Source organism: Crocuta crocuta, unplaced genomic scaffold, assembly GCF_008692635.1.
Source record: "Crocuta crocuta isolate KB4526 unplaced genomic scaffold, BGI_CrCroc_1.0 scaffold45, whole genome shotgun sequence".
NCBI lineage: Eukaryota > Metazoa > Chordata > Mammalia > Carnivora > Hyaenidae > Crocuta > Crocuta crocuta.
In genome coordinates this window covers 601478-612240 of record NW_027530544.1, presented here as the reverse complement: position 1 = coordinate 612240, position 10763 = coordinate 601478, and the positions used below count along the sequence as shown (strand labels likewise).

Genomic DNA, 10763 nt, shown 5'->3' with positions numbered 1-10763 from the left:
ACCTTGTGGAGGCTAGAGTGCTAGTCTTTCAGGAAAAGAGCCTTGGTGAGAGAGTAATTCATGAGGAAGGTAGTGAAGGACTGCAGGCAGTTCTGAAATAATGGCAATTATATCATATTCTCACAGATGTCCCATGAAAGAGGCAAAGCCCAGTAACAATGAAACTTAGTAATATCCTTACTAAGTGGTACCTAGCTATGGGCATTTATGCATTTATGCACGATCTCATTTAATCTTTGCAACACTCTGTGAGGTTTTTACTATTATCTTCATTTTACAGTGGATACAACTCTTTCTTCCATGTCACCAGTAAGAAAATTATATCCTGAAAGAAAACCCAGAACCAGTTAGAGCTGGGACAATGGCTGTTACTATAGTCATTAGTGACTAAACTGTCTTTTATTTTAACAGAAAAAAAAGTAATGTAAAAGGCAGTGTTTGACCCCAAATCCAAGTGCTGTTTTCTTATAATTTTTTCATTTTTTTTCATTTTCTTCTCTTTAAGTTAAATTATGTGGTTTCTTGTAAGAGAGAAGGGTAAAAGGAACATTAATGAAGTCCCAGACACTGGGGTAAGCCCTTTCTAAACCTTATTTCATTTAACCTTTGCAATATCAGGTAAGGCTCAGTGAGATTAAGTATCATGCCAATCACACATGCCAATAGGGAGTGAAACCAGAATTTGAACATAGACAGCTCTCTGACTCTCAAGCCTGTACCCTTTCAGTAACTCTTAACGCCTCATTCAAAAGAAAGAACAATCACCTGGGGGCAGTGATGTTTTCCTTCTGTATTTCTTCCTGGTGACTTTATTTCTTCTCTTCCCCATTTTCTGAAAGTATCACAGCTTCCTTTATCATTAAGATGTACATACCACTAATTCTACCACAGGCAAACCAAATTTTCTATTGTAAAGTTGCTCATGAGACACACAGATTTCACTCAAGATCATTTTGAAAGCCTTCATTGTTTTGGATCTCTGAGCTTATCTCCCAAAGAGTTATCACTTTACTTTATCACATTCAACTGTCTACTCATATTCTGAGTGACTAGAGGCCCAGGGCCAAAGCTGGCTTTAGAAAATTGGTTGGTTTGAAAGGGCACAGTGTTTTGTTTATAGTTGGAATTTTGAATGCCTTTAGTGAAGTCTCCAGGGCCAAAGTCTCACTCTGCTTCTTCTGTGGGGCTGGATGCTTCCCACACACTTTCCTAGCCTCTGAAGTCTTCAGAGCTTGCAGATAACTTCAGAACTTATAATACACTTAGGCCACTAGATGGCAATCTTTGACTATGTATTACTAGAAGTTTCTGTTCTTGAGTTGATGGTTCACCATTTTCTTAAATTTTTAGCAGTTACAATTTTACCATAACTTTTTACAAAATACTTTTTTTTTTACAAATACTTATTAAAATACTTTATTAAATATTCAGAGCAATATGCATGAATCAAAAACTCTTTTGGCTTACATGGAAACCTCTCTGAAGAATAATGTTTAACAAATATATACCAAGGAACAAGAGCTTCCATCCAAAATAGATAAGAATTATTCTTTGCACAGTGCCCATGAAAAAAATGGAAGTTATATTGAAGAGTCTCCCATTTGACTACAAAACCAGTTGAGATCTGACCTCAGGTCTGGTGTTTGTTCCACTCCACCAGACCTCAGAAATCTAAGAAACTATAATATCAAGCTTTAAACTCCTGTGGTTTCACACTGCATTGCCCCCGTGTTCCTGACCTCCTTCAAACTGATTATCTTTCTTTCCAATCTTGCCCTAACAGAAAGGGCTTCCCAAGGCATGTCTGGTTTCTGGCAAGCTTGGCCTATACACACCTGTTCTAATATAAGAGAAACTATTGCATTCCTTCCTCTCCAAGTTAAATTCAAACTTTCTATTGAGAAGCCAAGATTTCTTTTTTCATTTTTCTTGACCCAGTTTAATAAAAGCTTTTTTAAATCAACATACTTAATCTATTTTTAATACAATGCCTATTCCTTGATCATGTGTAGGTTTTTCTTCAGCAAGCCCTGCACAAGGAGCTTTCCTTTCATCCCATTTCATTGCTTTCCTTTGTATCAGAGAACATTTATCCCATAGAATTTTGATTAGAAGCCATGCCCCCTAAAAACCACTTTCCTAATAAAATGGAAATACATTTTTTTCTATAGCAACATGAATGTATATACATATACAATGCATTTTGAACAGTATGTTTTGGGACAGATACCTTAATTTGCCATTTCAAGTAAGATAAACAAGGTCACATTCATGGACTACAGCTGTAGATATTCAAAACTTAGATAGAAATGATCCCCTACAATATATAGTTAGAGAAATATGAGAAGTGTAGGCATAGTCCTTGCCCTGATAGAACAAGTTGAAAGAGCCAAAAGATCGAGTGGACTAACTTCTGAAGAAAAGCCACGGAGTTTGGTCAGGAAAGATAATTAATGATCTCTGAAAAATAACTTGAGGGAAAAACTAAGGTATGAAGCTTAACTTTTTAGAAGGGCTAAGAAGGAATGGTTCAGGAGAATATAAATAGGAAAAGGCCTGGAATGTGTCTTTATGAACAAATGGTAGGGAGATGGGCTGATGAATGGACAGGGTATTTTTTTTTTTTTCAGCCTAAGGGAGACTTAAAGATGTTAAAATCAGCAGGTTACAAAGTGAATGAGACTAGGAAATTTTCAAAAATTAAAGATGTTTGAGGGAGGCTCCAGGGAGATATGAAAGAAGAGAAACCTAAGCCTGGGGAAGAAACTGGCTTTATGAAGAGTCAAGAAATATTTTTTAGATTCATGTATGCTGTCCCAGCATCCACCACTCACCTAGGATTTGCACAGAATCAAGTGCATCTTGTATGTTGTATGCATAGACAATAGATCCCAGCTGACTGGATTTTTTTTGTGTTCTATTCCCCAGGAGAGAGACAGCTCCCATAGTGGAAGGAGTGTGGTCATTTAGTCACCGGGCACAGCACTACTTCTTTGGCTACTTCTCAGCTCTGCATGTCATCAACATCACCAGCTGACTTGGGAGGGACTCTATAAGTCCATATCTAACAGTTGTGGCTTATATTCTGAGAATAAAGTAGAAGAATATTAAAAACAAAAGTTTGAGGAATTAATGACTATAGTGTTAGCTTTGGCTCACACTCTACACATTTAGAGTATCTGACATGTAATGGACCCTAACTGGGATATGATCCCTCAGACACTTAGTAGCTGGAGTCTTCAACTAGGTTACAAAGCTCAGAACCATGGCCAATTTCAAAGTGAGAACTCAGGAATCTTTAAGAAGAAATCAAACATGTATCAGGTGCAGGAAATTTATTGAATAGTATATGGGAAATTTCCATGGTAACTTGTCTCTATCTCTATAGCATACCTCCATATTAGGAGTACACTTTGCTGTACCCATGCCCAGTCCTCAGTGCTCTTGAGGGTCAAGTCAGAGATGGCATGGGAAATGCTCCAGCAATATGCTCTCTCATAGGTTATTTATGCAAGTGTTAAAAATCACAAGAAGCAATTTTGCACCAAACTTATGCCTGTCTGTGTTTTCTTTTTGCTTTTTTTTTTTTTTTTTTTTGGCCTATATTTAATTTATATATTCTTACATATTATGTATCCATCAAAATCACTTTGAATGCTTCTTGGGAACAACAAAGTATATAAATAAATTAGAAAGAAAATGTACTGACTTAAGGATTCTGCCCCAAATAAATATTTACTTTGATACAACTCGACTAAATGGAGTTTTCTTCCCTACTAAAGTTGAGAGAAGAGCCAGGCCAACTTGGATAGTTTTGGAGTCACCTTTCTCTTGGCACCACTCAGCCTTGCAGAGTTGAGATTTCCCAAGTAGAAACATCCAGGTAGGTTTTGCCACTCCAAGAAACTCAGGAGGAGTGGGCTATGCCCTCCCTGTAATAAGCTGAACCACTCCCTCCAGCTCCTTTGGTGGTTTCATGAACCCATTTGTGCTTGATGTAGACACCCTCCTTGAGCAGAGAAGGAGATGGTCTGAAAGGAGGGGTGTGTTTGTGTTCCTCAACAGTATCTTTATGTGTACGGCCTTATGCTCAATTTAGATCCTATTGTGTTGACACATTCATTTTACCCCCAGCCTCATTAATTACCTCTAGACAAAACAGGTTAAATGCCTGCATTGAGCAAAGGTTTCTTTGGGATTTTTTATGTCGATAATATAACTACATCTAAAATAGCAAAGCAGGGGAAAAAATTTAACAGATAAGACATAACATTCAGGATTGCCTGGGTGGTTCAGTCAGTTGAGCATCTGACTTCAGCTTAGGTCATGGTCTCCCGGTCAGCAGGTTCAAGCCCCATGTCAGGCTCCGCACCGTCAGATCTTCTGAACCTGCTTTCTCTGCCCCTCTCCCACTTATGCTCTCTCAAAAATAAACAAACATTAAAACAAAAAGACATAAAACTCAGTAGGTGAGGGTCTTCTGGTCTGGACAAGATGACATAGACCTTCTTTTATTTGCTCCTCCTCAGTAAGCGCAACTTTATAAACCCTGGAAATGGCACAAGAAACAGGCAAAGGAGAACTCTAAAGGGCTCTAAGAAGAAGGCAAACTGGTTTGGGAACCCAGGACCTGAGGAACAACACAGAGGCAGGGCATCTTGAATCCCCCAATCAAAAAAAGATAGCCACCCAGAGCTGGCATTTTCCAACTTCCCATCCAGCAACAGAAGGTAACAGCCCATTCTTTCCCCCTGGATTTCATGGCAGTGCCTAGGACAACCTCAGGCAATGGGGACCGACTAGAACCCCTGCCAAAATAAGTGACCAGGGGAAGTACACTCCTTCCCTGCTGGGCCAGGGAAGAGCGAAACTATAGTGGGTGGGAAGAACCAGTTAAGAGAGACTCAGGTAAAGCAGGTGGCCCAGCTGAGAAAGCCTCTTTGTTCCCAAGAGCCAGAGACTCTCCTCCTCTGCGCAGATACAGTAGGGCTGACTATGGAGCCAGAAAACAGACCTGTCACAGCTGGCTGCCTGGGCCATTTTGTCTTCATGAAACTGAGACTCTCCTCCCTGACTCAGATAAACTAGGGTAACAGGGGAACACCAAGAAAAGGATTTCAATGCACCCTTTCCTGACCAAGAGATATCTGGCAACTCAGCTAGAGGGAATTCCTTGCAACCCCTCAGGCAGCACCAACATAGACCAGAGTGAGCCCCACCAGCACCAAATACATCAAGCAGACCAACATGACATCATGAAGATTCTGAAAATTAAACTGTCATTGAACTCATGGCCTGTAAAAGTAGGCCAAAATTTGTCTGTTAAACTTCCTGTAAAATAAAATATTAAAATAGGACCTAGAGTATTTTAACATAATAGACAAAATGACCAGGACACAAACCAAGAACCAAGAAAATCACAACTTGAATGGAAAACAAAATCACCTGATGCCAAGTTGACATGAATCAGATATTGGAATTATCTGATAAGAATTTGAAGGCAGATGTTATAAAAATACTACAACAATCAATTACAAATGATCTTAAATGAAAAAACAGAAAAATCTAAAAAAAATAGAAGTTATGCAAAAAAGAAGACGAAATCATAAAACTGAAAAATACAGTAGAAATTGAAAACTCACTGGATGGGCACAACAGTAAAGTGGAAATGATGGAGGATAGAATCAGTGAACATAACAATAGAATTCACTCCGGACACGTGGGTGGCTCGGTTGGCTAATGGTTGACTTCACCACAGGTCATGATCTCACAGTTAATGAATTTGAGCCTTGCTTTGGGCTCTGTACTGACAGTTCAGAGTCTGGAGCCTCCTTCGGATTCCGTGCCACCCTCTTTCTCTGCCCCTCTCCTGCTCATATGCTCTCTCTCTCTCTGTGTCTCAAAAATAAATAAACATTAAATTAAAAAAATAGAATTCACTCAATTTGAACAATAGAAAATAAACTAGAGGGGCGCCTGGGTGGCTCAATTAAGTGTCTGATTTTGGCTCAGGTCATGATCTCATGGTTGGTAGGTTCAAGCCTCGTGTCAGGCTCTGTGCTAACAGCTCAGAGCCTGGAGCCTTCTTCAGATTCTGTGTCTCCTTCTCTCTCTGCCCTTCCCCCACTCATGCTCTGTTTCTGTCTCAATAATAAATAAACATTAAAGAAAAGATTTTTTTTAAAAAAGAAAAGAAACTATAAGAAATGAACAGAGCCTCAGGGACCTGTGAGGTTATAACAAAATATCCAACAGTCATAATCATTGGAGTCCCAGGAAGTAGAGTAGAAAGAGTGGGAGTGAATGAGGATTTGAAGAAATATGGCTGGGAACTGCCTGAATTTGATGAAAGACACCAATCTAGAGATTGAAAGAACTTAGAAGTTGAATGAACCCAACCAGAATAAACCTACATGAACCATGCCAAGATATATCATAATTAAACATTTAAAAAAAAAAAAAAGACAAAAACTCCTGGAAGCAACCAGAGAGAAACAATTCACTATCTGTAGGGGAGTACCAATTTAAATGGATTTCTCATGTAAAACCAGGAAGAAGGAAATGGCAAAACATTTTTTAAGTGCTGAAAGAAAAGAACTGTTAACCATAATTCTCTATCTGGAAAAACTATTTTCCAGGAATGAGGGGAAAAATAAAGTCATTCACAAATGAGTAAAAATTAAAAGATTCTATGACTAGTAGAGCTACCCTTAAAAGACTGGTTAAAGGAAGTTCTTCATACAGAAAGGAAATGATGAAAGAAGGGAACTTGCAGCATGAGGAATCAAGAAGAAACAACAGAAAGAACAGAAATACGAGTCCATACAATAAACAATTCTTTTTCTTATAAGTTTCATAAATCATATTTATTGATTAAAACAAAAATTATAATTCTAATACTTAAAATGACATTTTTTTTAAAATGTTTTTATTTATTTCTAGGAGAGAGAGAGAGAGACAGCGTGAGCAGGGGAGGGTCAGAGAGAGAGGGAGTCACAGACTGAAACAGGCTCCAGGCTCTGAGCTGGCAGTCAGCACAGAGCCCGTTAAAGGTGAGGAAGGTAAAGGGACCTAAATGGAAGTGAAGTTTCTATACTTCATTTGAAGTGGTAAATGTTGATACTAGTACATCGTTATAAGTAGCACCCAGGGCAACCATTATGAAAATTATAGAGAGACAAACTCAAAGTGCTATAAATAAATCAAGATGGAATCCTAAAACATGTTCAAATAACTTCCAAAAAGGCAAGAGAAAAAGAAGCAATGAGAAGCAAAGAAAACAAATAGAATATAAATAATAAAATAGCATACTAAAATGGTAATATATCAATAGTTACCTTAATCATAAATGGTCTAAATACACCAATCAAAACACAGAAATTGGCAAATTAAAACAACAACAACCAAACATACAACTGTATGATGCATGTAAGAAATTCACTTGGAGCACTAATTTCAAATTCCTACACAGGTTGAAGTGAAAGGGTGGGAAAAGATATACTATGTGCACATTAATAGTAAAAGAGGAGAGCAGAAATGGCAACATTAATATCCCATAAAGTTGACTTCAAAGCAAAGAAGATTGCCAGAGAACAGAGACATTATATAAAGATAAAAGGATCAATCTGCCAGGAAGACATATGATACTAAATGTCTATGAACTAAACCACAATACGTCAAATACATGAAGCATAACTGATGAAGCTGAAATGAGAAAGAGAAGAATCTCTGATTAGAGCTGGGAACCTCAAGATGCCTCCCCTCCAGTAACTGGTAGAAGGAGTAGGCAAAAAGTCTTGAGGATAAAGATCTGAACAACACAATCAATCAGCAGGATCTAATTAACATATATAAAACAGATCACCCAGGGGCGCCTAGGTGACTCAGCTGGTTAAAGCATCAGACTTCCGCTCAGGTCATGATCTCATGGTTGATAAGTCGCCCTGTTGGGCCTTGTGCTGACAGCTCAGAGCCTGGACCCTGCTTCAGAGTCTGTGTCTCCTCTCTCTACCCCTCCTCTGCTCATGCTCGGTCTCTCAAAAATGAATAAACATTAAAAAAAAGTTTAAGAAAACAAAAATAAAACAGACCACCCAACGAGAGCAGAATACATTTTTCTCAAATGCCTTTGGTACATTCACCAAATAGAAAAAACACAATGCAAAAGCTACCATAAATAAAACCAAGACAAATGTAAAAGAATTGAAATCATACAGAATGTGTGCTCTGATTCTTTTAAAATTTTTTTTAATTTTTTTTTTTTATTTCTAGGAGAGAGAGAGAGAGACAGCATGAGCAGGGGAGGGTCAGAGAGAGAGGGAGTCACAGACTCTGAAACAGGCTCCAGGCTCTGAGCTGGCAGTCAGCACAGAGCCCGACGCGGGGCTCGAACCCACGAACCGTGAGATCATGACCTAAGCGAAAGTCGGACGCTTAACCGACTAAGCCACCCAGGCGCCCCTGTGTGCTCTGATTCTAATGGAATCAAACTGGAAATCTATAACAAAGACAAGAAACCCTTGAAATACTTGGAAGGTAAGCAAATACACTTCTAAATAATTGTGGCCAAACAGAAGTCTCAAAGGGAAACAAAAAAAATTTTTTTAATGTTTATTTTTCAGAGAGGGAAAGGCAGCAGGAGGGGGAGAGGGGCAGAGAGAGAGGGAAACAGAATCTGAAGCAGGCTCCAGGCTCTGAGCAGTTAGCACAGAACCTGACATGGGAATTGAAACTACCAACCATGAGATCATGACCTGAGCCAAAGTTGGATGCTTCAACTGAGCCATCCAGGCACCCCAAAGGGTGCAAATACAACTAAGTAAAAATGAAAACACAACACATCAAAATATGTAGGATGCAGCTAAAATCAGTTCTGAGAGGGAAATTTGTAGCACTAAATATTTACATTAAAAATGAGGATGGGCCGCCTGAGTGGCTCAGTCAGTTAAGGATCCAACTTTGGCTCAGGTCATGATCTCATGGTTCATGAGTTCAAGCCCCGCGTTAGGCTCTGTGCTGACAGCTCAGGGCCTGGATCCTGCTTTGGATTCTGTGTCTCCCTTTCTCTCTGCCCCTCCCCCACTCATGGTGTCTCAAAAATAAACATTAAAAAAATTTTTTTAAATGAAGCAAGGTGTCATTTCAGTAATCTAAGTTCTTCAAAAAACCAGAAAAAGAAGCATAATAAACCCAAAACTAACAGAAGGTATGAAATAATAAATATAAGAACAAAATAAAGTTGGAAATAGAAAACATTACCAAAAAACCCCAGGAAACAATAAGTTTGAAACTACCAGAAGGTATGAAATAATAAATATAAGAACAAAGTAAAGTTGGAAATAGAAAACATTACCAAAAAACCCAAGAAACAATAAGTTCTTTAGAAATATCAATAAAATTGACAAACGTCCATTTAGACTAATACAAATAGAATACATGCCATCAATATCCAGAATGAAATAGGAAATAGCATTCCAGATACTGCAGCCAGTATAAAATAAATAATAAAGGATTAAATAAGTAATAATAAACATAGATAAAAAATAATAAAAGAGTACTACATACAACTTTATGCTCATAAATATGGTGGCTTAGAAGAAATGAAACATTTCCTTGAGAAGCACAGTCAAAATTTAACAATGATGAAATAGATCCTCAATGGTACTATACCCATTAAGGAAATTGGCATTTTTTGGCTTTAAGATATTTTTGTATTCAATTTGTTCTACTTTCACATCATCTCCAATTAGCTGGTACACCTAAGTGACAACTGTAGAAGTCTGGATATCTGTCAACACAAATGAAGGAATAATGTTTGTTTTGAAGACATTATATGCCGCAGTGATGAAAACTGGGATAATGTAAAAAAATTTTTTTTTTGTAAAAATTTTTTCATGCTTTAATGCTTCAAATTTGTGTGTGTGTCCTGAGATAAGAATGTTCACATCAAGGCGCGCCTCGGTGGCTTGTTGGTTAAGCCTTCAACTTCGGCTCAGGTCATGATCTCATGGTTGGTGGGTTCGACCCCCGTGTTGGGCTCTGTGGTGACTGCCAGCTCGGTGCCTGGAGTCTGTTTTCAGATTATGTATCTCCCTCTCTCTGTGACTTTCCCCGGCGCACTCTGTCTCTCTCTCTCTCTCTCTCTCATAAATAAATAAAGCATTAAAAAAAAAAAAAAAGAATGTTCACATCAAACTGTCTGCAACAAGGCCAAACTGGCCATATCTCCCCATGGAATAACTTGATGTCTATGGATTAAACCAATTTTAAACTGTCCGACACTTACAACTTGCTGTTCTGGATAATTCAGATTCTCATCAAAGTCTCCTCTCACAATATGAACATAATTGGCCAGAGTCTTCAAGATAGTCTTAACTCTCTTTGGTGCCAAGGTTTCCAGTACACAGAACATGCTGAATCTTTCCAGGCACTAGCAGTTTTTTAATTTAGCTGGCAATCTGTTGTACCACTGTGAGAGGTCTCCTAATACCAACATCAACATCTCGTCACTGGGCTCTGCTCAGTCACCACAACTGCTACTACCTCAGGAAATTGGATTTTTAATTAAAAGCTGTCTGAGATGAAATCTCAAGGCAGGCCCAGACAGTCTCATTGGAGAATAATAGCAAAACTTTAAAACTATAATTAGCACTAAGTTTGTATAATGTCTTCCAGAAAATAGAAGAAGAGGAAACACTCTCAACTCATTTAAGAAGACCAGTGCAAAGCCACTGCAAAAGTCATTACAAAAAAAGAAAACCACA

The 10763-nt window shown here is 38.3% G+C and overlaps 1 protein-coding gene and 1 pseudogene across 1 annotated transcript in view; one reads left to right on the top strand and one right to left on the bottom strand.

Moving 5' to 3' along the window:
• The window catches only part of ILDR1 (immunoglobulin like domain containing receptor 1), a 30012-nt gene extending 26969 nt beyond the window's left edge, over positions 1-3043 (top strand). Inside the window, exon 8 of the mRNA XM_077767598.1 lies at positions 2929-3043. Coding sequence (XP_077623724.1) covers positions 2929-2970 — 42 coding nt within the window. The 3' untranslated portion in view covers positions 2971-3043. The remainder of the gene's footprint in view (positions 1-2928) is intronic.
• A 6692-nt stretch (positions 3044-9735) lies between these two features.
• On the bottom strand, positions 9736-10501 carry LOC144234416 (vacuolar protein sorting-associated protein 29-like; annotated as a pseudogene).
• Between the last annotated feature and the right edge of the window lie 262 nt (positions 10502-10763).